General features: G+C 36.6%; 1 protein-coding gene across 2 annotated transcripts in view; it reads left to right on the top strand.

Annotated features, from left to right (window-relative positions):
• Positions 1-24,261, top strand: part of ARMC1 (armadillo repeat containing 1) — a 33,986-nt gene extending 9,725 nt beyond the window's left edge. For both annotated transcript variants that reach the window (XM_082499014.1, XM_082499013.1), the window contains exons 4-7: positions 17,466-17,655; positions 21,167-21,283; positions 21,366-21,440; positions 22,023-24,261. In XM_082499014.1, the coding sequence (XP_082355140.1) occupies positions 17,466-17,655; positions 21,167-21,283; positions 21,366-21,440; positions 22,023-22,214 (574 nt within the window). In that variant the 3' untranslated portion in view covers positions 22,215-24,261. The remainder of the gene's footprint in view (positions 1-17,465; positions 17,656-21,166; positions 21,284-21,365; positions 21,441-22,022) is intronic.
• The last annotated feature ends 474 nt before the right edge of the window (positions 24,262-24,735 follow it).

Here is a 24,735-nt window from a genome sequence, read left to right as displayed (position 1 = left end):
TATTTATGATTTCTTGTAATAGTACGTGGGAGTCTCAGGCCCAGGCCAAAACCCTCTTGTTGCAAGTAATACACAACCAATGGGAGAAGAATATAGCACTTGTTTAATCTCGTTATTGTGAAGATAAAGTGCTATTTCCTTCATAAGACTACCAAGGATGAGAGTTGAAATTGAGTGCCACCTGTTTATCCAACGATACTCAGTAAATTGTACAGCATCATGGAAAATAGGTAGGAAATATTTGAGAGACATTCATGTTTAACTGTAGTTCATTGAGAGACCTTCATGTCTCATTTCATGACTTACCAGTTTCTTAGTATTATCTGATCGGCTTTTTGGTATTTGCTTATAATAAGCATGATAGCTTATTTGTGAAAATCATTTTGCTGCTTAAAATTAATGTTGGACTGACTCCTTAATTGATACTACATTTTGTCTAAGGAACAAAGGATAGGTTTTAGGTTTACTGTGACAGTGATTTTCAAGCTGCATGAACATCAGTTTTTGCTAACAGAAGAGTAACAGATTTTAGATGTAGAGTATGGAGCTTATAGGCTCTAGAACAGAAATATGAAATGTCAGCTCTGAGGAGTACTGAACAAAAATTTGAAGGCAGTGAGTTATTTATATGTTTAGGATTTTTTTTTTTTTTCAGATTGAACTTGATTTGGAACATGTATGACACGTATGAAAGGCTCTATACAATTCCACGTTTTCTAGGACTTAAGAGAAGCTGTTCAAGTTTCATGGAATATTTCAAAACCTTTTTCAAATATAGAAATGACCTATCCTGTATGTGCTGTTTTTTTTTTTTTTTCTTTAGCAGGGGAGATTTCTTATTTGTTCATCCACATCTGCTTATCTTCAAGTGAAGCTTGATGCATCTATCCATGTTACAAGCTAGGAGTAGTAACTGTGTTGGGGAGAAATCAGACCTTTAAAATCCCTACCTCTAGGTTTCCAAACTTTTTCTTTTTTTTTTTTTTTTTTATGGCTGATACTGCTTTATTGCTATCACAAAAATGTTTCACTCCCTTGCCAGGTGACTGAGTACCTGTAAACGTATGTGTAGAAGTGTTTGCGTAAGTAGATAAAAAGGAGAGGAGAATTTGAGGTTCATTGGAGAATGATGTTTCATTGTATTCCAGCAGTCATCAGCAGTTATTTAATATTGAAAACTGGTTTAGTTGCTGGCTTTATGAATTGTACAGAGGACTTAATGTGTCCGTATGGACTTTATAAAATGTTATTAGCGGCTTCTAGAATTAAAGTTAATTAGGATTTATAGCCTACAAGGAAATACACTAATTTGTGTTCAGTGTGAGAGTGACTTTTGATGGACAGTAAAGGTCAAAGTTCGTAATTTTTCATAATCTTTATGAGCAGCATAATGGTACTGTTTAAATATAACAAACGTGTATTTTTAAAAAAATAAACTGATGAAGAGTCAATATACTAAATAGCTCTTATTATGGAATGGCAAATTACTGAGAGTAAAATTCCAATTACTTAGCTAAAAGAGCTTCTCAAGATAGTCTCCCTTTGCCAGGGTGTCAGATTTAACAAGCTGAACTAAATCCAGTGCATTAATCAGCTCTTCCAATTTATTACTTGCCTAAGAAGATTAGGGCAATTAATATGTGTTTAATTAGAGTCCCTTGCAGATCTGGTAAAATACATGCAGTCTATAATTGCTGACTTCTTACTCCATTTTAATTTTTGGTAGTCTTAATTACCTATACTTTTTGAAAATTTAATTATTCGTTGAAACCAGCAAAGTTTAAGTTTATGATGTCTGACAAAAAATAAAGCCAAGTATTTCAGGTAGTATTTGCTGAAATTAAAATAGTAGGGATGTAGCATCACAATAGTTTTATTGTTTTTGTTGTGTGACATACTTTTTCTCCTTTGTGAGAAAGGAGGAATGGTAGGGGGAAGACAGAGCAAAGGCCATGTATTAATTAGTAAGAAAGCAAACTAGATATCTGAGGATGAAGAGGATGTTGCCATATCATAACTGGCTTCAAGATAATACTTTGTGAGAAATTATAGCTAAAACATTCTGTAAACTTCTAACATTTACTGTATTTATACATTTATGCTGTTGATTGAAATACTTAAATTCTCATCTGCAAAGGAGAAGGAAATAGCTTTTTACAAACTGTAGGGATTTTATTTTTCTGTACTTGAATCACTTAGTAATGTTGGTTTTGTAATCCTTAGTATGTGGGAGTTTTTTACACATCAAAATTGAGAAATAGTTGAGATTGGCTAATGGGAAGCATAATTCTTTGCATGATTATTTTTGGACTCTAAGATACTTGTGATTCTGTACTGAGAAGTTGTGCTTTTGGAGAAAAATATGGTTATTGTATGTCTTAAATATTCCTATGAGCATGAGGTTCTGAAACCTTTGTTTTTTGAAATGATTTACAAATTGCAGTGTATCACCTGGAACAAGAGTAATGCATGCATCTCTCTGACTATTCCATGTTAACTTTCCTGGCCGTTCCTTTCCAGTTTTTCTCCCAAGCCTCCTTGTTTTACCCAGTTTGTTACATTTTGTGTATCTGAAGGTGAGCACTTACAGAAAACTACGCTATTGGTCACTGGTGCATCTCCTTGGGCTGTGGGGCTCCAGTCTATTCAGTGCTGTACCATCGTGCTTGTTAATAATAGATGGTCACAGCAGGAAGACGTCTTCGGGCTGTTCTATTAAGCATTGTTAAGCAAAGTGGCTTAACTCAAACCATTCTATGATTCTATGACTATCCCTCTCCCTTACCTGTAGTTTCCTTAAGCAATGTTTTTATTTTATATTTTGTTTATCTTACAAGTTTCAGCAATAGATTGATTTTTGAAGTTATTTTTGAAAAAGCATTCTCTGCCAAAAGAAACCCCGATGAAATATTAGGAAATGTAGGAAACATCAGTATATCCTTTTAAAATATACCGTGTTATTTTTTCTAAGTGGCCGAATGCTCCTTTTGTCTGTCAAACACAAAGTCCTGGCACTTGAAGAAGATTATATATAGGAGGGAGTGAAGGTGCAGGGGAGAGGATGGGTTCAATGCTGTGGACTACCTAGATCACTAAGGCATGCATTCAGTAAAAGTTTTGCTGGTTTTGCTTGTGGGTCATGGCAAATTAATAAGAGTTAAGGCTTTCTCACAGTTCCTCAATTTTTTAAAAAAATGTTTCAAAACCTTTTTTTGTATTCCTGTAGTATATTTAGTGTTACAAAGGACATAGGAAGTCATGATCTCAACACAGACATGTGGGCACAGGGACAAATGGTAACAATAAATAAATCACAAAAAGTATTAGGTAATGAAATGGTGGAAAATCCTAGTTTTACAGTATTGATGTTAACCTGGACTTAAGTTGTGATGTAATAGGCTTTCTGGGAGAATCGTACAGTTTTTGTGAGATAATAAAATGAGATTTAAAGGTTTGCAAAGGTGAATGTCATTTTAAAAATAGTCCGAGACTTGACTGCCAACAGTTCATATTAACTTCTAATTTAAATGTTGAAATATTACTGTGGATTTATATTTTGCAGGGCTTAATAGAAATTAGCGGTCATATAAATAAATGTTCTAAAGTTTTATTATGAGATGAAATTTAGGATGAGCTTATTGTTTTTGTTTGTGTGTGTAGACTTGGTCACTGAGAAAAATATGAAAGCGTGACCAAATGGAAGGGTCTGCCCTGTGCCTTACAAGATGTACTAGATGTACTTTTGATGTTCTGGGTTTTTATGGTTTTTATCTCAGGACCTCTCTGTAGTCAAAGAGGTATTACAAAGTCATCGTTTCTTCTTGCATGCAACTTACTTGCTTAGTAAGCTCTATACGATCAGTATTTTCTGTATTCAACAGTTTAGGTGGCTGTCAACCTCTAGATTTGGCTTTTGTCTGTTTATATTACGATTTTTTTCATCCTGTCGTGTGTGTAATTCCTATTACAGTGTTTTGGACTGCAGTCAGGAATATAGTTTGGTTTCACTTTTTGCTCTCCAAGCTACTACTTCTACCTTATAACATTCCACTTGGTATCTGGTATTTGTATTAGGACTGTTGGTTGTGTGGCTTTTCATCATCTGGTGTCTTTCTCAATTTAATTCAGGTACTCTACATCCATAGATGTTTTAGTATACTAATTCAATAGACTAGCTTTTAGTATACTAGTTCCAATACACATGCACACTCAATAAAACAGCAGACCAGCTATGCTTATGTCTGTGCAGCACGTGCAGTTAACGCACAGCTTTCTTGGTACATCTCTGACACTACAGTTCTTAGATTTCAACAGTTTCTCTCGTCCCTCTTCTTTGATATAAATATTTCATTTTCTTGGTATTTACTGAATTCTAAGTTAACTAATTGCCAAATAGTGAGGTAACAAAGTAAGTAATCATTAATGCGGTATTTTTAATTGGTCATTTACGTAAGGTAAAATTTAGAGACTACCTGAGTTCTTCAAAATCATGGCCTTCATCTAGTTTACAATGACTATCTTAAGAATATGGTAATGAGTACTGCAAGTTTCATGCCCTGTTACCTAACCACTGAAGTGCCTAAGTTCTACAGTGGTGATTTATGTACAATATGTACATGTAGCTGAAAAGCTACATGTTACCAAATTACACGTTCCTAAACCTGGAAAAGAATTTTCAGTACCTGTTACTGAATTAATAGGCATTATTCTGGTGTTGCTTTTTTTGGCAGAGGGAGGGCCACAATCATAATTGCTTTGAGTACTTTGTATTTAAATGTGAAGTAATCAGTTGCGAGGTTAGAAAATGAACTAGTAGGTTTTCATTATAGGCAAGAAATGTTGTGATGAGTGTTGCAGAATAAAAGAAACTCTACCACTTTGAAACACTGAAAAAAAAAGTGTGTGAAGTATAAAATAACTTTGATAAAATTCATATATTTGAAAACCTTTTGTGCTCAATGTATTAGCCAGTTTCTTCTTTATTTAGAAACTGTCTGGAGCAGGGAGTTAAGTATTTTAGAAAGCAGTATAAGCTTAAGGTGTTTTTACTTCCTATTTTTTTCTTGGAGACTTTGTATTAAAACAAATGTGGGACTCCCATAGCAGGGGAGTTGGAACGAGATAATCTTTAAAGTTTCTTCCAACCCAAACCATTCCATGAATATAAAAAATGAAATGATTTACAGAGTGTGGCACAATGTTCTGATATGTTAAAAATAATAGAATCTGAATTGGTATTTAACTAATTGCTGACTGTAGAATAGGAAAAAAAAATACTATCATGCTGAACTCAGTGTCTCAAGACCTGACTGGCCTGGTGTGCTAAAATGCAACTGTCTTCTCTTTCAGTGATGGCTTTTAGTACTGAGGTGGGAGGGAAGAGATTTAAGTGGATTGGCAGAAGAGTCAGGAGTGCATCTAACACTCAATAAACCTTGCCGTCAGCTGATGTTGAAAGCATTTTAGGAATACAGAGTGACCTTCACTGGTTACTATTGAGTTTAGTTCTTTGATATGCTGACTTTCTGACAGCTTACTAAAATAAAGAGCAGGTTTCAGATGCTTTGAAATAAAAGTAGAAAGTTGTGTTGTGAAGTATTTAATACGTACCGCAGGTGCGGATTGACAGTATTGTAGGCTGGAGCCATTTACCTATGAAAAGGGAGTTGATAGATGCTTAGCACTGTGAGGTTTCTCATCTTTCCTTGCCAGTGTCATATGGCTGCTTTTGGGTTACAGTGAGCTTGTCCACAGGTGATGCTTGTCCCTGGTTTTTGACCTTTATGCTAAGCGTCCCAAAAAAATTGCAGAGTTTTTCTATTAAACAGTAAGTTTCTCAATTATCCTTTTTTCTTTTTTCTTTTTTTTTTTTCCCCCCAAATGCTGTTCAATCAAGAAATGTAGTAAGGTGCTGGTGTGTGATTAGAACTTAAATAGTTTCATGTGGGCATTACAGGCAATAAGTGCCACAAAGGGAAAAGACTCAAAATGTTAATGATGAAAAAGTCTTCATTAGCAGTTCCTGAATGGAGCTGTTATTTCAGAAGAAAGTGAATTTCACTCTGGGACAACTAATGCAAAGTATGTTATTCTGAATTAGATGTGTTTTTATTCAGGAATGTGTTTTTATACTTCGTTGTTTTACAGTACATGCCACAGTATCTTTTTCAGCAAGATTTCCATTGGATTTTGCAGGTAAGAAGTCATGTGTAATAACTTGGAACAAATTAAAATTGTTAGCACATTCTGTAATTACACAGTACATCATCAAGTTCACACAATTTATTTTTTTTTAAACCTTGGTGCATACTTCAGCCTGTTTTGTATGGCTGCTGTCCCTTTGGCTATCAGTAAAGCTGCTAATACTGGCTTGCTTTAAAAAAAAAAATCCATTGCCAAAAAATAAGTAGTTCAAGAGCAGCAAAACAAGACGTTTAAATAGTTGTTCTTTCAAAGTTACCTACTTCAGGTCTCTTCTGAATAGGTTAATATTAACTGTATTAGCAAATGAGTCAAATGCAAGCTTACGCACAGATATGCCTACATAGACTAAACCTGCATTTTTTTGCTCTGGTACAGGTTGATGCTATAGTTGAATTCTTAATATTCACAGAGGTTTAGGGAAGCCTTTATCTGTAACTTGCAAACTTTTTCTTTTACTTTCTCCAGTAGATTTCAGGGAAGTAATCAAATAAAGCTTACTTCTCAAAATTAAATAAACTGTGTGGGTTTTTTTTTAAGACATAAAAGGATTTTCCAGATAATTGTATACTATTATCGTATATTATTATATGATATACTTAATGTTATTAGCATGCTGATAATACAAGAAGTAGTATTTGGCTTCCTTCAAGATGTTCCTAAAGTGCTTCAGTACAAAGCCTAATTCCGGTACTACCAATACTTCTTCCTGGTTGCTACAGTATTATTACTGAGAAGGACTGGCTTTTTAATGCCAGTATTTGATGTCTTCCACCAGAAAGGACCAGAGAGCGATTGTACCCTTAAAATATTTTTTTTTAACATCAGTGCAATTTGTTGAAGCCGTATAACAAACATGATTTCTGCCATATAAATGCATTAAATGATTACTGTTCATTAGCAGGCAAGATGTTGGAACAAGCTACTGTGAAATTCAACATGGAGTTTGTATCTGTTATGCAGACTCTTGTCTAGCAAATGCTACTCTGAAGCCTTTTGAGTTTAGTTGAGTAACAGGCCTTGATTTTTTTTCGTTCTTTTTCTCTTTTTTTTTTTTTTTTTTTTTTTTTTGAGATGGAGAATATGTCCATATGGTAGATACCAAGCTGTGGAAGATCAAAAGTTGATCTTCCATTTAGCATATAAATAGCAAGAGTTAAACAAAATTGGATGAATAGCTGGGTTAAACATATGGCATATGTTCAAATCTGTTATCCTATTCTTCAAAGTTTGTTCTCTTCTTGTGATTAGAGGACAATAGAATGAATCAGGGAAATCTTGTAAGCATGGGTAATTACTCAGTTTGCTAAATGTTTAAGATTATATCACAGTCACTGATTTTATAGCAGTTAATGGGATTGTACTATGATTTTACTCAGATTTACAACTTGTACTTAATATTTAGGCTTTTTGTTTGTTTTTCAGCAGTCTGCAGAACGTCGCAGCATTTACATGGGGTTTCCTCTAAATTTGCAGGGTCAGTAGGCATGTGACAGCTGGAAGCGGCACTGGGAAATCCAGTCCTCACTTCTAATTTCAGTGAGGTATCTCTTGTTCAGTACAAAATCAGTTTCAAGACATCAGGTTTCCTTGTTCTGTTCCAAACTTCTTAATGTCTCCTGGTCAAATTGTCACAGCTAGTAGTGCGAGTAGAGCCTGGAAGACTTGCCAAGTGGCAGGCATCTTTGAGATTTAGAAGGCATTCTAGGAAAGTGTGTCTGACCTTGCCTTGTTTCCATGGTGCAACAGCCTTGGAGTAAATAAAGGTGACATGTAGCTAGCACATGGTTGATACCGTTGGAGTGCAGTCACATAACACAACTGCGCTCAGGCTGTATGTAGATTCATCGAGCAGCCCAGCTGCTTGGTTTTTTGATTTGGGCATTCGTTGTGCTGCAGCTCAGTGTGTCACTTCAAACTTGCCCCGTCCTACAGGTTCTATTGTTTTTTTTCTGTTCTACACCTACAAATTATTTTTCCTATTGTTAACCCACTACTATGCTTGATATGTTGTTGTTGGCCAACATAAGGATTGTGCTGTCTGTATTCCTGAGGATTTTGATTTCTTTCCTTTAAGAAAAGAAGTCAGCTGCTGTGTAATGTTACCTAGTTTTTACTGGGTGTTTCAGGGCTAGAGGGAACTGAGGTGTACTGTAACAGGTAGTAGCATGGTAATAGCACCATACTGGGACTGTGAGAACGTGTGCTCTGAAGTAATGCTCTTTTTCAAGTTGTTTTCAAATTACTTGCCCGTTGCCTGGAATGAGTCGGGTGAGCAGCCATATGCTTGTGAGCCCACCGTATCATGGGATGCACTAAAAGCTCACAAGAAAGAGCAGCATTTTTGGAGATAAGAAAGAATCTTGCCCTGGCACTGGAGCAGAACAGCCAGAAAAACAGCCAGATCAGATAACTGTCTTGAAGCAGATTGCTTTTTCTCTAATACCATGCTCTTTCTTTAGGCTTGTCATTCATGCTCAAAGTTTTCATCAAAACTATGTCAATCACTGTGTCTCACTTCTAGAATCAAGGATTAGTGATTTCCCATCCCCCCCTTACAGAATGTAGCAATTCTTTGCAGCTTACTGCTCCCTTTAGTTATTGCTAGACAAAATTTTTGTCTTTAAATATAGGAAGAATGGGCTCTGAAAGAAATTGGTCACCTGGAAACAAATACATCAGAGGTCTTAAAGCATAGTTGATATGAATATAAATTTGTTAGCCATTTTTAACCTTAATTAAATCAGTGATAAACCTTTAGCAAGTATATGCTTTAAGGTTTCTAATACAACTACATTTACCCAACAGTGTATTTAGATAGAATTCATGCCAATCCATTAAATTTTTACGTGTGCTTTTTATGTCATATAGGATACTACGTTTATTACAGTGAATGAGGTTCATTATGGGAAAAAAAAAATTGGTTGAAAATGTCACTACTTAGGATCCTAGGGAAAATATTAGTTCTATAGTTCTGCCTTATAGGGGCAGTACTTGCATGTATGAAAAGAATTGGGATTAAGTGAAAATATCTACTTCTATTTGATCATAAGTTTTCTCAAGCTTTTTGGAAAGGTGCTTGGGTCATTCTTGAAGTGGAGTCTCTCAAAGTAGTATGTTGAAATAAAAATGATGCATTCAGTCCTTTGTTATGTTTGCTGACTTGATTAGGATTTTTCAGTGATAAGACTGTAAGTTAAATCTGAGTTGTTTTTACTCTTAATTTATGAGTAGGTTATTTAGTATGGGATTCAGCTGAGGTCTTGCTAAATATCTGAGCCTTAACTTGGATAATGAAGACATTTTTATTCTTCAAACTCTTCATATTTGTTGGATTTGAATTCTGTGGGCTTTGGTTGTTTGTTTTTTTTCATGTTGGTGGGGTTTTTTTTTGGTTTGTTTTTTTTTTTTTTTTAAAGAACTGTGCTTTAAGGTACTATTTTTCCATTAGTATGTAAACTCCTTGAGATGTCCATACAGGAAATTTTACCTGAAGGTTGAGATTTATTTCCTTTGTTTTGTGGGTTGAGTTCATCTTTCCTTCACCACTGCTAGCTTTCTTTGCTTTTACAGACCTGTTCTTAATATTAATTTTTCTGTGTGTTGGTTTCCCAAGTACTCGTGAGCAAGAGCATAGAGATAGGCTGTACAATGCATGTCCAGCTTTTCTGACTGTCCGTAACACAGTCTTTCCCCATGAGCTATATGCCTTGCCCCATACCTTATTGGGCCATGCATACTGAAAATGTATGTAGCACAGACACTGATGTGAAAGTGTTTATTACATGTGTATATGTGGTGTACTGCAAATGTACTGTTCTTGTATATCGTTTTCCTTGCTTGAATCTTAACAGAGTTTCACGGATTGGGCTGTTCTAGGATTGAAGGAGTCTACCTCTAGTTGCCCTCTTCTCACAGAGGTTTCTCAGCCTTGTGCTGGGATTGCACTGTAGCTCTTTTCCGTGTATCCTGAAGTGTAAGTGATGCCCCCTTCTAAAGTTAGAAGTTGTGAATGTTCTGTCTGTCTTTGGATCTCTTATTCCTGAGCAACCTTGGGGAAAACGGTCCATTCAAGGCTGAAATTGGTCCCTAGATTACAAATTGAGTACTGTTGAACTACATCAGATTTGGTTAAGAGAGAGACAGTAAAAATGTGAACTCCGGAGTGAGCTCGTGTACATTGACATTTTGATCTATGTTGTGAAATGACTTGAGATTAAAATATTTCTTTGGTATTCCCGTGTGATCTTATTTTTGGCATTATACTAAAATTACTGAATACAATTATTGTGCTAAGTAAAATTACAAAAAAGTGCTATAGATTGAGGGAGAAAACTTGGAGCAGTGTGTTCCTAAAATCAATGTCATGTTTGAACCAGTAAACTATTGGATTTTTAAGTTTTGTATTAAAAGTTTCTAAATGGTTGTTATAAGGTGTAATAAGCTCAATAACTTTTCCTTGTTGACTGTGGCTAGTAAGATCATGCTATAAGCTAAGGTGAAAACATTTTAAATACTAATTGGCAAATTGTTTAATGACTTTGAGAGCAAAGCCTCCCCTTTTCCATTTAGCCTTGCCTTTAGTTCATGATGCCTTAAGATAAAATAATTTAGGACTGAGCAGTGATCCGCAAGTCTAAATATGGGAGCAGGAAATTTCTGAAACCAAAATAAAATTACACAACTGCTTATATTTCAGACTTTCTAATTATCAAGTGTGTTAGAATTTTATGTAAGTTGTCATGCAAAATTCTTTGGAAAACAATACATGAGGAAAATAGTTGGCAGGAAAATTAGATACATTTTTGCTTTACTTACATAAATGCTTAACTTCTGCTCTTAACCTGAAAAATGGAGATCCACAAGTAGATGAAAATGGATATGCTCCATATACATTGCTGTTTTGAATTTACCTAATGACTTCTCAGTTTCTAATATGCGTTCACAGACTCACAAAATGGTTGAGGTTGGAAAGGACCTCTGGAGGTCATCTGGTCCAACCCCTCTGCTCAGGTAGGGTTGCCTAAGCCACACTGCCCAGGAACACGTCCAGATGACTTTTGAATTGTCTCCAAGGATGGAGACTCCACTACCTCTCTGGGCAACTGGTGCCAGTGCTCAGTCACCCTTACAGTGAAAAAATGTTTTCTGATGTTCAGAGGGAACCTCCTGTGTTTCAGTTTGTGCCGGTGTCTCTTGTCCTGGCACAGGGAACTACTGAAAAGAGCCTGGCTCCGGCCTCTTTGAACCCTCCCTTCAGGTATTTATATACATTGATAAGATTCCCCCTGAGGCATGTCATCTCTGGCCTGAATGGTCCCAGTTCTGTCAGCCTTTCCTCATCATCCCCTTGATCATCTTCCTGACCTTTTGCTGGACTCTCCAGCATGTTCATATCTCTTGTGTACTGGGGAGCCCAGACTGGACACAGCATTCCGGGTGTGACCTCATCAGTGCTGAATGAAGGAGCAGGATCACCTCCCTCCACTTGCTGGCAATGCTCTTCCTAATGCAGCCCAGGGTACCATTAGTCGTCTTTGCTGCAGGGACTCGTTGCTGGCTAATGTTTAACTTTGTGTCCACTAGGACTGCCTGGTCTTTCTCTCAAAGCTGCTTACCAGCTGGTCAGCCCCCAGCATGTACTGGTACCTGGGGTTGTTCCTTTCCAGGTGTAGGACTTTGCACTTCCCAGTGTTGAACTTCATGAAGTTCCTGTCAGTCCATTTCTCCAGCCTGTTGAGGTGCCTCTGGATGGCAGCACAGCCCTCTGGCATATCAGCCACTCCGTCCTGTTTTGTGTCATCTGCAGACTTGCTGAGGGTCCACTCTGCTCATTAAGGATCATCCAGATTGTTAATGAAGATACTGGATAGGATTGTACCCAGTATTGACCCATGGGGTACACCACTAGATATTGGCCTCCAGCTAGATTTCAGTGGCCCTGATCACCACCACCTGGGCTTAGCCATGCAGCCGGTTTTCAGTCCACCTTGCTATCTCCTCACCCAGTCCATACTTCATCAGCTTCCTTATGAGGATTGTATAGGAGACAATGTCAAAAGACAATATCCACTGCTCTCCCCTCATCTGCGAAGCCAGTCATTTCATTGTAGAAGCAATCAGGGTGGTCAGGAATGACTTCCTCTTTGTGAATCCATGCTTACTAATCCTGGTCACCTTCTTGTGCTTCATGTGCTTGGAGGAAATGGTTTCCAGATTTGTTCATCACCTTCCCAGGGATTGAGGTGATCATGCAAAGGTTATCAAGGGCCTTGAAATTTCATGAATGTGTAATTAACGTTGTCATCTTATTGTGGGTAGTGGACAAACTGAGCAAGTACAACCAAAAGCAGCATCGCTGTAGAAATGAGACTTTCAGAATTAAATGACACAAATCTCCTTTTGAGAGAATCTGGGATGTAATGAATCTCTGGCGAAGAAAGATACCCTCTTTAATTTGAAAACCTCCTGTTTCTAGGTTATAAACTAAGTAGAAACACTCTAATGAAATGCTGTTATAGTATGTTTGTTATCTGTTTAGCTAATGTGTCTTTAGAGCACAAGGAATGCCACTAAGGAAATGCATGTAATAGTTTCTGTGCTTGTGCACAGGGTTTGTTGTACTTTCAGCAGGGTTATGGTTGCATCTGTTTTCTCTGATGTAAGAGTGTGTAATGTACATATGTTTATTTTTAAATATATAAATACAGTATTACAATTTTAAAAAGGATAGGGTGGTCTTTTACATATACATACACATGTATAAAACATATTTATATCTTGTCTTTCTCCAAAAGGAGGAAATCTGTAGGGGTTTTTCTCAGCCATTGTGCTTTTTCTTAAAGGAAGAAACATAACTTTCTATGTTACCTTTACATCAGATGCAGCTATGCTAGGAAAATTGTTGGGGCCCTTCTATTATCATTTATGATGCTGATACACTTAAGTCACATGCTGGTTGTACAGCCATGATGCTATATGCTGCTTACACATTCTTTCCAAGCATGCATACTTAACCCACATCACATACAGCTTTGGACTTGTAGTCAGTAATTTTCGTGTCCTTCAAGTTTAGCTAAAACTTTTAAAAATGTCTTTGTTATGCTGAGAAAACCTCTGCAGCACTTGCATCATGTTTACAAAGGTAATTTTAATTGTGAAGAAAATGAGAACTATTTCTTTTATCCTCTTCTGACAGATACAGCACATGCCACTTGGATTCTGTGTTTGTATTGCTTACACAGCCAGCCTCGGGTGAACATAATGAAAGGACAGGCAGCAATCTAGGATGACAGGGAGTCAAGAAGACAGTGAAAATAAAAGGTTTGGGTTTCTGACAGGCATCTTCTGAATCTTGCTCAAGTAATCTAAGATGTTAGAGCAGCTCTGTGGAAAGGGACTTGGGAGTCCTGGTGGAGAACAGGATGACCATGAGCCAGCAATGTGCCCTGGTGGCCAAGAACGCCAATAGCTTCCTGGAGTGCATCAAGATGAGTGTGGCAAGCAGGTTGAGGGAGGTTATCCTCCCCCTCTACTCTGCCCTGGTGAGGCTGCATCTGGAGTACTGTGTCCAGTTCTGGGCTCCCCAGTTCAAGAAGGACAGGGAACTGTCCTGTAGCAAAGGGCTACAAAGATGATTAAGGGACCGGAGCATCTTTCTTATGAGGAAAGGCTGACGGAATTGGGTCTCTTTAGTCTGGAGAAGAGAAGACTGAGGGGGGATGTTATTAATGCTTATAAATACTTAATGGGAGGGTGCCAGGGGGATGGAGCAGTGTTTTTTCAGTGGTCCCCAGTGATAGGACAAGAGGTAATGGCCACAAACTTGAGCATAGGAAGTTCCATCTAAACATGAGGAGGAACTTCTTTTCTTTGAGGGTGGCAGAGCACTGGAACAGGCTGCCCAGAGAGGTGGTGGCGTCTCCGACTCTGGAGACATTCAAAACCTGCCTGGACACCATCCTGTGCAACCTGCTGTAGGTGAACATGTTTTGGTAGGGTGGTTGGACTAGATGATCTCCAGAGGTCCCTGCCAACCCTGACCATTCTGAGATTCTGTGTTACCGCCTGCGAAACTGTTACCAACTGTTACTCTGCTCTGACTAGAGACTACCATTTCCATTTCCCTAGCAGGGTAGCAGACCACTAGTCATAGACTCGCAGAACAGCCCAGGTTGGAAGGGACCTCAAAAGATCATCCGGTCCTTTCCTGGGAAAGGAAACCTAGATGAGATTAGCTCGCACACTGTCCAATGACATCTTGAAAACCTCCAGCGATGGGGACTCTGCCACGTCCCTAGGAAGGTTGTTCCAGTGAGTTCTCAATCAATCTCTAACTGCATAGTGACTTTGTAGTATGTACCTGCACCTTCAGCGGTGAATACAGTGCTGTGCTAGAGTGGGAATGGGGGTGGCAGAAAGATGAGCCAAAGTTCTCTCCTGCTGCGCTGATGGTGGCAGCAGGCTGGGTCGGACAGCTGTGAGCAGTGGTGTCTGATACTACTGACATGCAGGTGCTGGGAGGGCCTGGGTCAGTGCCCTCAGAGCCCTCTTCTCTGAAGGTTGCAATATCTTCTCATTTCAGGCAACAAAACCACAGCCCATGTCTTGTCCTTATTTTTAAAAAAACTTCCGCTATTCTACTGTGTTTTAAATACAACGAAACTACATGTAAAATTATCTTTTTGTTAGCAGTACAGTGTATAAAGAAACAGGGTCAGCATTGAATATCACCTTGGTTTTACAATAGAGAAGGTTTATTACACTTACTTCCAGATATTTTTTTCCTTAAAGATCATGGAATCGTCACAGAATTGTGGAATAGTTTGGGTTGGAAGGGACCTTTAAAGATCATCTAATCCAACCCCTGAGCAACGAGCAGGGACAACTTCAACTAGATCGGGTTGCTCAGAGCCCTGTCCGACCTGACCTTGAATTTTTCTGGGGATGGGGTGTCTATCACCTCTCTGTGTAACCTGTGCCAGTATTTCACCACCCTCATCATAAAAAAAAAAAAAAAAAAAAAAAAAAAGTTAATTATTTCCTTATATCGTCTGATATTAAGATATTAAGGTTTCTATTCTTTTTATAGCTGTTGTGTAAATTACTTTAATGAAAGAATAACAGATTAATGCAAAATTTGTATTCACTCATTTTGCCAATACACTAAAAGTTCTAGAAGGCTTTGTATGGAATTTTGTGTATCTTCGTTTTAACTGAGTTGCTGAAAGTGTAGTATTGTATTACTGCAGAATAAAACTGTTTTTTTATTGGGGATTGTTTTGCAATCTGATATTCTTACTTAATGTCTGTTGTTCTTGCCCTTGTAGTGTAATGTCTGAGTATCATACTGCTCCTAATTACACAGTCGGTTGCTTATTTTGCAACAGATTCTCTTTATGTAAGATTAAAATCTTGTGTTTGAGGGTGGTGGATTTTTTAATCTAAGAGGGGTAATTAGACTTATCATCTCTAACATAGTGGTAGATAGCAGTAATCCTCTGTTTGGAAATTACCTGAGTAGCTAGTTTAAATGTGTGTGTGCATGCACATAACATTTACTTGTATAGACTTGTTTTAGGAATATCTTAAAATACTTATACCGAAAACCAGCAGATTTAAATTTGTGTTTTCAAATCAACAGGTTGTTTCAATAGTACAGTTAATCTGAGGTCATTAGTTTTCCAAGAACTATGCCAACTATAATGTTGTAAGCAGAAAACATATATGAAAATCACTGTTGATTTTTGACTTTTAGGCACTTGCATGTTTATAATTGCTGACATATTTTTTTGAACTGTTGCTTTTGAATAAACTTTAAATTCTTTTTGTCTTTGTATGTATATGCATAAATATATTATAGCTAATACTAAGTATATTTTATTTCTCATTTGTCTTTCTGATTTTTTTTTTTTTTTTAACTCTGGGATGCAGTTGTACAATTGTATTAAAGCAAAAGCTCTTACCAACAGCATAGTGGGTGCTGTAGGTGGGACAGTGACATTTTTAATAGTGTGCTTAGTTAAGCGTATTTAAACTTAACAAAAAAAAAGTCCTCTCTTGTAAATCACTTGATATGGATGGGATTTTTGTTGTTGAAAGAATTTTCTAAAACTAATAGTTGGCTAAATTTCGTAGTGTCTTGATGTCACTTCTGCACAAGCTAATTTATTACTACCTGAAGACATCAGTTTGCATGGCTTTATCATCTGGTTTTTTACTTTAGCTAATAAATTATGGAAGATTGAAGTTGAAATATGAGTTCCCAGCACTTGTTTCTGTGAATTAACACAACCTTTTGTTTCACTGTAGGAAGGCAGAACATAAGCCTGTATTTAAAATTGAACATATGCTAAAATGCTTTGCTATTTTAGGTCTTGGTTGTTTGCTTATTGCTGCTTTTTTTTTTTTTCCCCTTTTTCTTTTTTCTTTTCTTTTAATGCTATCAATGTGCTGAATGATCACAATAATTCACATTTCCCTGTCCAAATGGGTGCTGTTCAAAACAAGGGGCAGAGAAGGGGGAAAAAAGAAGAAAGCCAAAAAAAAAAAAAAAAGCTAGCTGCAACACCCCCAAGTTGAGAACTCCTAACATGCTTGCTTCATTGTTCTTGTCCATATGGTAGGATGGAAAACGTGTTTAATATATGGTAATTAAAGAAGTCAAATGGAAAAAAAAAATCTAAAGGTACTTGTTACTTAGTGTTTGCTAAGCAAAGCTGTCACTCTTCATTTGAAGATTAATTGCAAGTTGATGCAGTAATAATTTTGTTTCTGCACACTGTTTTACATCACTGGCATAATTAAAACGGGGCTGAATTTCGACAACAGGTTTATATTAGTACCTTATTAAAATTAGTTTTAATTAATCATAAGAAATTAATATATGTTTGGTCTATTACCTACATCTTTTTTTATTTAAGATAATGATATCATATAGTTCATACCATAGATTTTAGTCAAATCAGAAATAACCTTTGGATTCTTTAAGAAAATATGGAATTCTGCTTTGCTGTTGATGCTCAGTAACTTTGGAGAAGAAAATAATAGAATTAACAGATTGACATAAAAATTAGAGTATGGGAAAATAAATAGTTTTACCTAATTTCTCTTCTCCCCTTTTAAAATGTTTGCTATGTATTGACTATATAATTCTATTTCTGCAGCATGTGAAGTATTCCAGATGCAAGGACATAATTAGCAGCTGTTTGGAGTACTAATGTAAAAAGAAATATTTACAAATCTTAATCCATTTTTTCTTTAAGGACCACTACACCTGGAGAGACTAAACTTTTAGCTTCTGAAGTCTATGATATCCTTCAGTCTTCTAACATGTCAGACATGGACAATGTGAATGAGATGAATTATCGTCGACGGAAAGCGCAGTTTTTCCTCGGCAGCACAAATAAGCGTGCCAAGACAGTGGTTTTGCATATAGATGGCCTTGATGATTCGGTAAGGAAACCTCCAGCATTTATGTAAATAAGGCATGCTGTACTGAGATGTATTTTGCCCACAAAAATAATGTATTCAGGCTACTTGTGTGGCATCATCAATGGTCAGCAATTTCTGTGAATCGTATTTTGAATCACAAGATATGTATAAAATCTTGCATAAATTGAGCTTACTCGGAATATCTAAAGAAGATGTTTTAAGGCAGTTTCTTTGATGGCTTTCTAATTACTCTAAAAAAAACCAAACTACTCTGTTTCCACCTCTCCTAATTATTTTTCCTTTTTCAAGAAAGAATGGAATACATAAGGTACCTTCAGCAGTTTCACTTAAGATTATCTTGTAGTTGTATCAGTGTGTTAAAATAAAAAAAAGTTTCCTTTTAGTTATGAGTGATTTCAGACACTGGCTTTTTTTTTTACTCTTAATTTAGAAATTCTGTATTTTCTTTGAGCTGGTTTTGCTACATCTTTTCATTGTCTGTGAGATCTTTTCTACTGTGGTGACCAGAATGGCATTTGAGTTAATGAGGTCTCACTGAGTCTTTATGTAATGTCAGAATAACTTCTACGGATTTATCTACCATACCCCTGTAGATAACACCCCAGGGCCATGTTTGCCTTTTTACGGCTGCCAAACAGCATGTAGACTGTTTAAGCATGTTATCCACAAGTGCCCTCCGGACTCTGTATCTTCAGTTTTGTACCCATTTTAAATGATCAAACCTGATCCTTTGCTTTGTTGCTTTACATTTTGCCAAGTAAGCGTGTCCGCAGGCCCAGTTTATCAACAGTGTACCCGTCGTACTGTTTTCATAAGACCATAGTTAATTCCTTTAGAAATAACATGCTGCTCTAGCTCACTTTATACAAAGTAAATATTTTTTACAGTTTTGTCCTTCTAGCACTTGCTCTGTCTAGAAAGGCAGTGCTTTGTCAACACCATTGACTTTTGTACTCTAAAGTTTTTTTAATTCAGTCCTGTTGGTTGACGCCTGTTAAGTTTTTGTTCTGGTTTTAAGCTTGTAGCTAATTTGTTTGTTCACAGGTATCTCCAAGCAAGAAATTCAATCCACTTCTACTTAGTGAGTTTAGATATACTGACTGTAGTCTGATTCTATCTTATCAGTGTTTCTTTATGTTCGTCGGAATTTAGTGAGATTTGTGGAGTTTCTCTCTTAAATGCTGAGGCATTTACATTCTGAAAAAGCGTAGGATATTTAGATATTCAACTCCAGAGATCGAAACTGCAGGCTTCTGTAGTTGCCTAGAGCACTACAGCGTGTTTTCTTAGCTCATTGTTGAAGAAAATAAAAATCTGACTGTGCGCTGGCTGGAGATGGCTGGTGTACATAGCTCTATATTTCATCAGATGATTAAATAAATGTCGGTGATACTCCAGGTGCCCACCCAGCAGTTAAACATCCCTATAATGCTGTTTTAAGTGTCTGGATAAGCTGGGACTGGGAGAACGATGAAGGATGTGAACACTAAAAGCAGCTTAGTTTCATTCAACAGTTTATTCCCGACTTAACTAGCAAAGTATATTAGGTGGCACATAAGAGTGGTAAAAGACATAATAAATAAACACAGGGGTGTAAATACTGTGTGCTCAGTTTACCTGGGTCTTGTCATTTAGATTTGAAACAAGAAGCTGCTGTTAGGAATGATTGCGAATCCTACAAATGCTTGTGGATTTTGAAACTTCAAATAGTAGATATTGATTAGTTCAGGAAGGGAGGGGAAAGGTCAGTTGTTTAGCATGGGGTCAGATGTTTTTATTTTAAGTTCTAATTATCAAATTTGATGATAAAAAAAAAGGAAAAAAACGAAGCAGTACATTTTAGTAGTATTCATTAGGTTATGGTAATCAGTGTTTAGTAGTAGGAGCAGGACCACTTGCTAGACTACAATGTGTGCAAGAAAATAACCTAAATTTCACCTGCCCTACTCTGTACCTGTCCTGCCTTGTGCCCGTGCTTCAGGAGTACCATGCAGAAAGGTGTCGAGGTGTGCATTGCTGGGGTTTGTACCTAATTGCTGTAGTTAGACATACTTTGCAAAAGACATTTGTGCAGCAAGGCCGGTGGCTGCCAGGCTTCCAGCTCTTTACAGAGTCTGTATGGACCTTGGTAAGTTTTGTCTTTTAGAAGTGATTCACCAGTTATCTGATGACCGAAAGCTTCATTTTGAGTTAAACTGAGGTGCCTATCATTTAACATGGGATCTCAGAGTAAAAAGCCAAATTCTGTCACAGAATTGCTATACACCCATGTAAGCATAAATTATTTAATTAGGCTAGTAAACTGCAAGTGTGTTGCTGCTTGTGTCCAAAAGTAGTTTTGACTTTCACTCATGCAAGTCAGCCTGTCATCTTTGCATCAAATATTTCCCATGTATGAGAAATGTAGCCTATCCAGCAATGTTGGTTTTTTTAACTGTCAAAAGTGTTAATTATAAATGAATTGTTTCAATATATATGCTAAACTGGAAGAAAAAACAAAACAAAACAAAAAAAAACCCCAAAAAACCCAAAAACAAACAACCCAAAACAAGCAACCAAAACAAAAAAAACCTGCTTTGGTTAGTTCTTCCAGATATTAAAATAATTTAATTTACTTGCTGTGCATGGAACTACCCCAAATACTGAGCAGTATTTATTTGATAACTAATATAAATGTGCTTTGAAATAGCTTATTATTTAAAGCCATGCAGAAACTTGCAGTAAAAGTTAAATACATCATTATTTTCAACCTGTGTAAGGTTGTCAGTTTATTTCTGGTACAGTGTTGGCTTTTTTTTTTTTTTTCCCTTCTGTCCTAGCAGTCTCTCCAAGTGTATTTTAATCCTTTTTGTTACAACCATCTTGTGCAAATATTAAAAGATAAAAAAAAAAAAGGAGCATTCCAAGATAATGTAGAACAGATGCAGCTAGTACAAGTCAATGTAATGTTACAGCACAGCAGGCAATGTCACTTGCTTTAAACATAACATTCTGTGGGTTATCAACCAAATATTTCCCCTTTGAAATGAGAATTAAGCTTATGCTTTGTAGTGATGTCCGTGAGCTGCCACAGATGAAGCAGCTGAAAGATACAACAGCTGCTCTGATGCATTCAGTCAGTATGGAGGCAAGGTGTCTGATAAATAGCAACTTAAACACTAACTACTCATCAATGAGCACTTCAGTCAATCAGAACTTAACCAGAGGGGACTGTTTAGCTGATCATACGGAGAAAAACATTCTTTGCTTTTCAGCATTTTTCTCTAATTATTTACAGTTGATTCCATCCTTCTTTGACTTCTAAAGTGTAAGCAATTTTTTTCTTTCGTTTTTTAGACAAGAGAGTCTAATATTTGTGCACTAAAATGTCTTAGTTTTTCTGTTACAAAAATGCTGTTGAGTAGCCACCTGCCTTCAGACATAAAGGAATTCCTTAACAATAAATTGTTAGCATTTTCTCATGATGTACTATGCAAGTACTTTAGTTGTGGATTTTTTTTTTGTTTTTTAGTCTCGAAGGAATCTTTGTGAAGAAGCCTTGTTGAAAATTAAAGGTGTTATTAGTTTTACCTTTCAAATGGCTGTTCAAAGGTGCGTGGTCCGAATTCGCTCAGACTTAAAAGCAGAGGTAAGTGCTCAGTAACCCTCCGGATCCTCATATTATTGCATTCTGTCACACTGAGCTGTTGTTTTTTTCTGTGTACTTGTAGGCTTTGGCAACGGCAATAGCATCAACCAAAGTTATGAAGGCACAGCAAGTTGTGAAAAGTGAAAGTGGTGAGGAGGTAGGATATGTATTTTTCTAAATATCAATTGTTTTAGCTCAGTTGTATCTTTAATACCAGCACCTGTGTGCCCATAACATCTGATACCAGGAAATATTTTGTAAATGGGAGTGCTACACATAAAGTAAAAGGAGAATAAAGGGTATCCTGTGTCAGGTCACATATCCATAGAACAGTTTTACAGAACTTACTGTTCAGAAGGAGGACAAAAATACTGTAATTGTTTAATTGTTTCTCATTCCTTAATGATATTAAAAGGATCACAGTGAATTTTTTTTTTTGGCTGCAGTTGCTCAAGTGTTTTTATTTCACAGCAACAGTAAAAGGACTATGTCTGTCTTTATTTGATTTTTTTTTTTTTTTCCTTTTCTTCTAGGTTAAGCCAAAGCTTTTCTTGTGTATCTTCTAAGCATAGTGGATTCCAGATAGTTAGTTCCGTTTATATTCTTGCTGTATAGGGGGATGGAGAGGAGTCTCACAACATGCATGCCTGTCATCCTGAATGTGTATGCATGTGTACCTTTTGTTCATTCTTTTAAGTTACAACATTTGACATAATTTTAATCTGTTGTGTTTGATCAGATGCTCGTTCCGTTCCAAGATACTCCAGTGGAAGTAGAGCAGAATACAGATCTACCTGAATATTTACCAGAAGATGAAAGCCCTACTAAGGAACAGGACAAAGCAGTGTCTCGTGTTGGGTCACACCCAGAAGGTGCAGCAAGCTGGCTCAGCACGGCAGCAAACTTTCTATCGAGATCTTTCTACTGGTGACTTGTATTTGGTGTTAAAAGACTGTGTGAATGAACCAACAGGGGGCCAGTTTTCCATTGGTGTGGTGAACTGCCAAGTGCAATTTGCAATAAATCATCACAAAAGTTTTAGATTAAGCAAATGTATGCTGCATTTTACATTTTATTGGACGTTTAGCCTGATAGGGCAGGGGTCAAAGGACAGAGGCCTCCAATCAAATTGTTCTTTCATTTGTTTTTCATGTAGATTTTATCGCTTCACTTTTTAAAAATGGGTCCACTGTTATATACCAAATGTTTATGCGTATAGAGCTTTAAGTTTAACTTCACATGAAACACACGATAGGGAGAATCCATTTAACTCAAATCTCAGGGCCTCTGTGAAAGAAAATTCTTAATAGCTCTAGTTGTGCATTAAATAAAATGCCCTTTTTATTTCTGCATCCCTTTAGACTAACGTTATTTTGTTTAATTTTCTAGATTTTGACTCCAGAGAAAACTATAGTCTGCCTCTTCCTTTTTTTGCCTTTATTTTTGCCAACCATGTTCACAGTGTGAGCGTGAAGTTCCCCTTTTGCTATTAAACTAGAATCACTACAGGCTTGAAATTTACAACCCTCTTATGTATATTGAATTTTTTTCCAGCCTGCCCTTAACCATTGGAGTGCTTGAGATTAAGAAGTAAGGTATTGAATAAACACAAATATGTATACATACATTGTACAGTAAATAAACTAGAACATATTTATAATGATGGCTGTGACTGACTGATGTATATAACTAATAAATACCACTGACTGCTGTTTAGGCTAGCTGGGAGACTGTAGCAAAAAAAGCTGTGGTCTGATGTAGTGATGACCCGTTGCAGTTCTGTCTGCAGAGAATAGAGGGACATAGACTGTATTTGGTTAAGAAATGGTGTTCACTATTAGCAAATAGTTAATGGTAACTGAAACTTGAAGAATAAAGCTGAACTGAATGCCTCTTTTGCCACAGTGCCACACTCATAAATTTTGACTTTAACCCTTTTCATTTTTTTACCTAACAAATCTGATTTGTAATTACTCTTCCTTCCTAATGTCTTTCAGGAGACTCCCATGAAAGTACATCAGCTTGGATAGGCTTAAAACATATGCAAACAATTGGCTCTACCTTGTTACTTACAGACAGTATAGGTTTAAAGATGTCTTGGTAATTTCTGTGACCAGAAGTGATAATAAAAGCAAAACTTCTGTAGGCAGAGAATAATATATATCTGAGCTGTTAGTAAACACTGTGTGCCGAAGAGGGTTCAATACACAGTGCTTGGAAGCTGCAGTGCCACTGCTTTGTTGCACCAGAGAAACACAGCTGAGAACTTTAAATAATGTTATAAAACTCATTATAAAATGCTTTTTTGTGGTAATGTATTTGCTATAATATTAATTATATTTACCACTTGGAGACTCAGAAAAAACATATTAACGCATCAAAGTTAACCCCCTGTGCCTATGCACAAGGAATAAAAAAAAAAAAAATAAATCACAGGCTGTCATAATACTACAGAAATGCTGAGGAAATGGTAATGTAAAATAATAACGCAGGTCAGAGTTCACCCACCCAAGTTAATTGTCATTCTAGGATAAAAAAGAAACAAAAGCTTGTTGGCAGACTAGATGTCTCATGTTTTTTAATATATCTAGTTTATTTTTGATTCAGGTTTACACGCACAGATTGAAAATACAGGCTTTTCAGGGCATGTATTGCTTTAAATATGTAATACTACTCATATTGCTGTCTAGAATGTTACAGTACCAAATGTGTTTGAAAAGTCCTCTGTTCTATAGTCATGAATGCAGAGTTTTCTTTTTCTGCATTAACATCTGTTTGCGTTTGCATTACTGCACATCTATTTACTAAAAGACTACACCCTTTGGATATTAATGGTTCAATACCAGTAGGTATTACAGTTTGTGCGTGCATTCGGTCTGTAGGTGTGCTTTTATGACAGTATTGCAGCTCTTGTAGAACAGTTTAAGGCATCTGTAAAAGTTTTTGAAATATATTGTAAAATAATAAAGGATAATATAACTAAACAAAATATGACTGGTGCCTTTTTAAATATTCTAACATTCTTTTAAGCTATTTGTGGTATTAGAAATACATCTTCTTCATCTTTAATTTAACAGAGATGAATGCAGGTGTCCAGTCATAGTGAGACCTTTGCTGCATATCACAATAGGTTTTTTGTGTATGTTTAGAACGTACTTGACTTGCATTTTAACGTTTTTCTAAAAAGTAGGTGAGTAAAGCTACTTAAGGACATCATCTCAAATTCATTCTTAGCTAAAGTCCTAAAAAAATCTCTTTTTTTTTTTAATAACTGATGTTGTGTAGGTCGTATTAGGGAAATTAAGAAGAATTGACATTACTGGAGATACCTCTGATTTTGAAAAAGAAAAAAAAAGACACAGCACAGTCATTAACTTTATGCTTGCGCTTTTGCAGGGGTCAGATTAAGCATAAGAAGGCCCTTTTACTTTGACCTAAGGAGGTGACCAAAA

This window comes from Vanellus vanellus (genome assembly GCF_965231255.1).
Source record: "Vanellus vanellus genome assembly, chromosome: 2".
Classification (NCBI taxonomy): domain Eukaryota; kingdom Metazoa; phylum Chordata; class Aves; order Charadriiformes; family Charadriidae; genus Vanellus; species Vanellus vanellus.
This window is presented reverse-complemented; position numbering and strand designations above follow the sequence as displayed.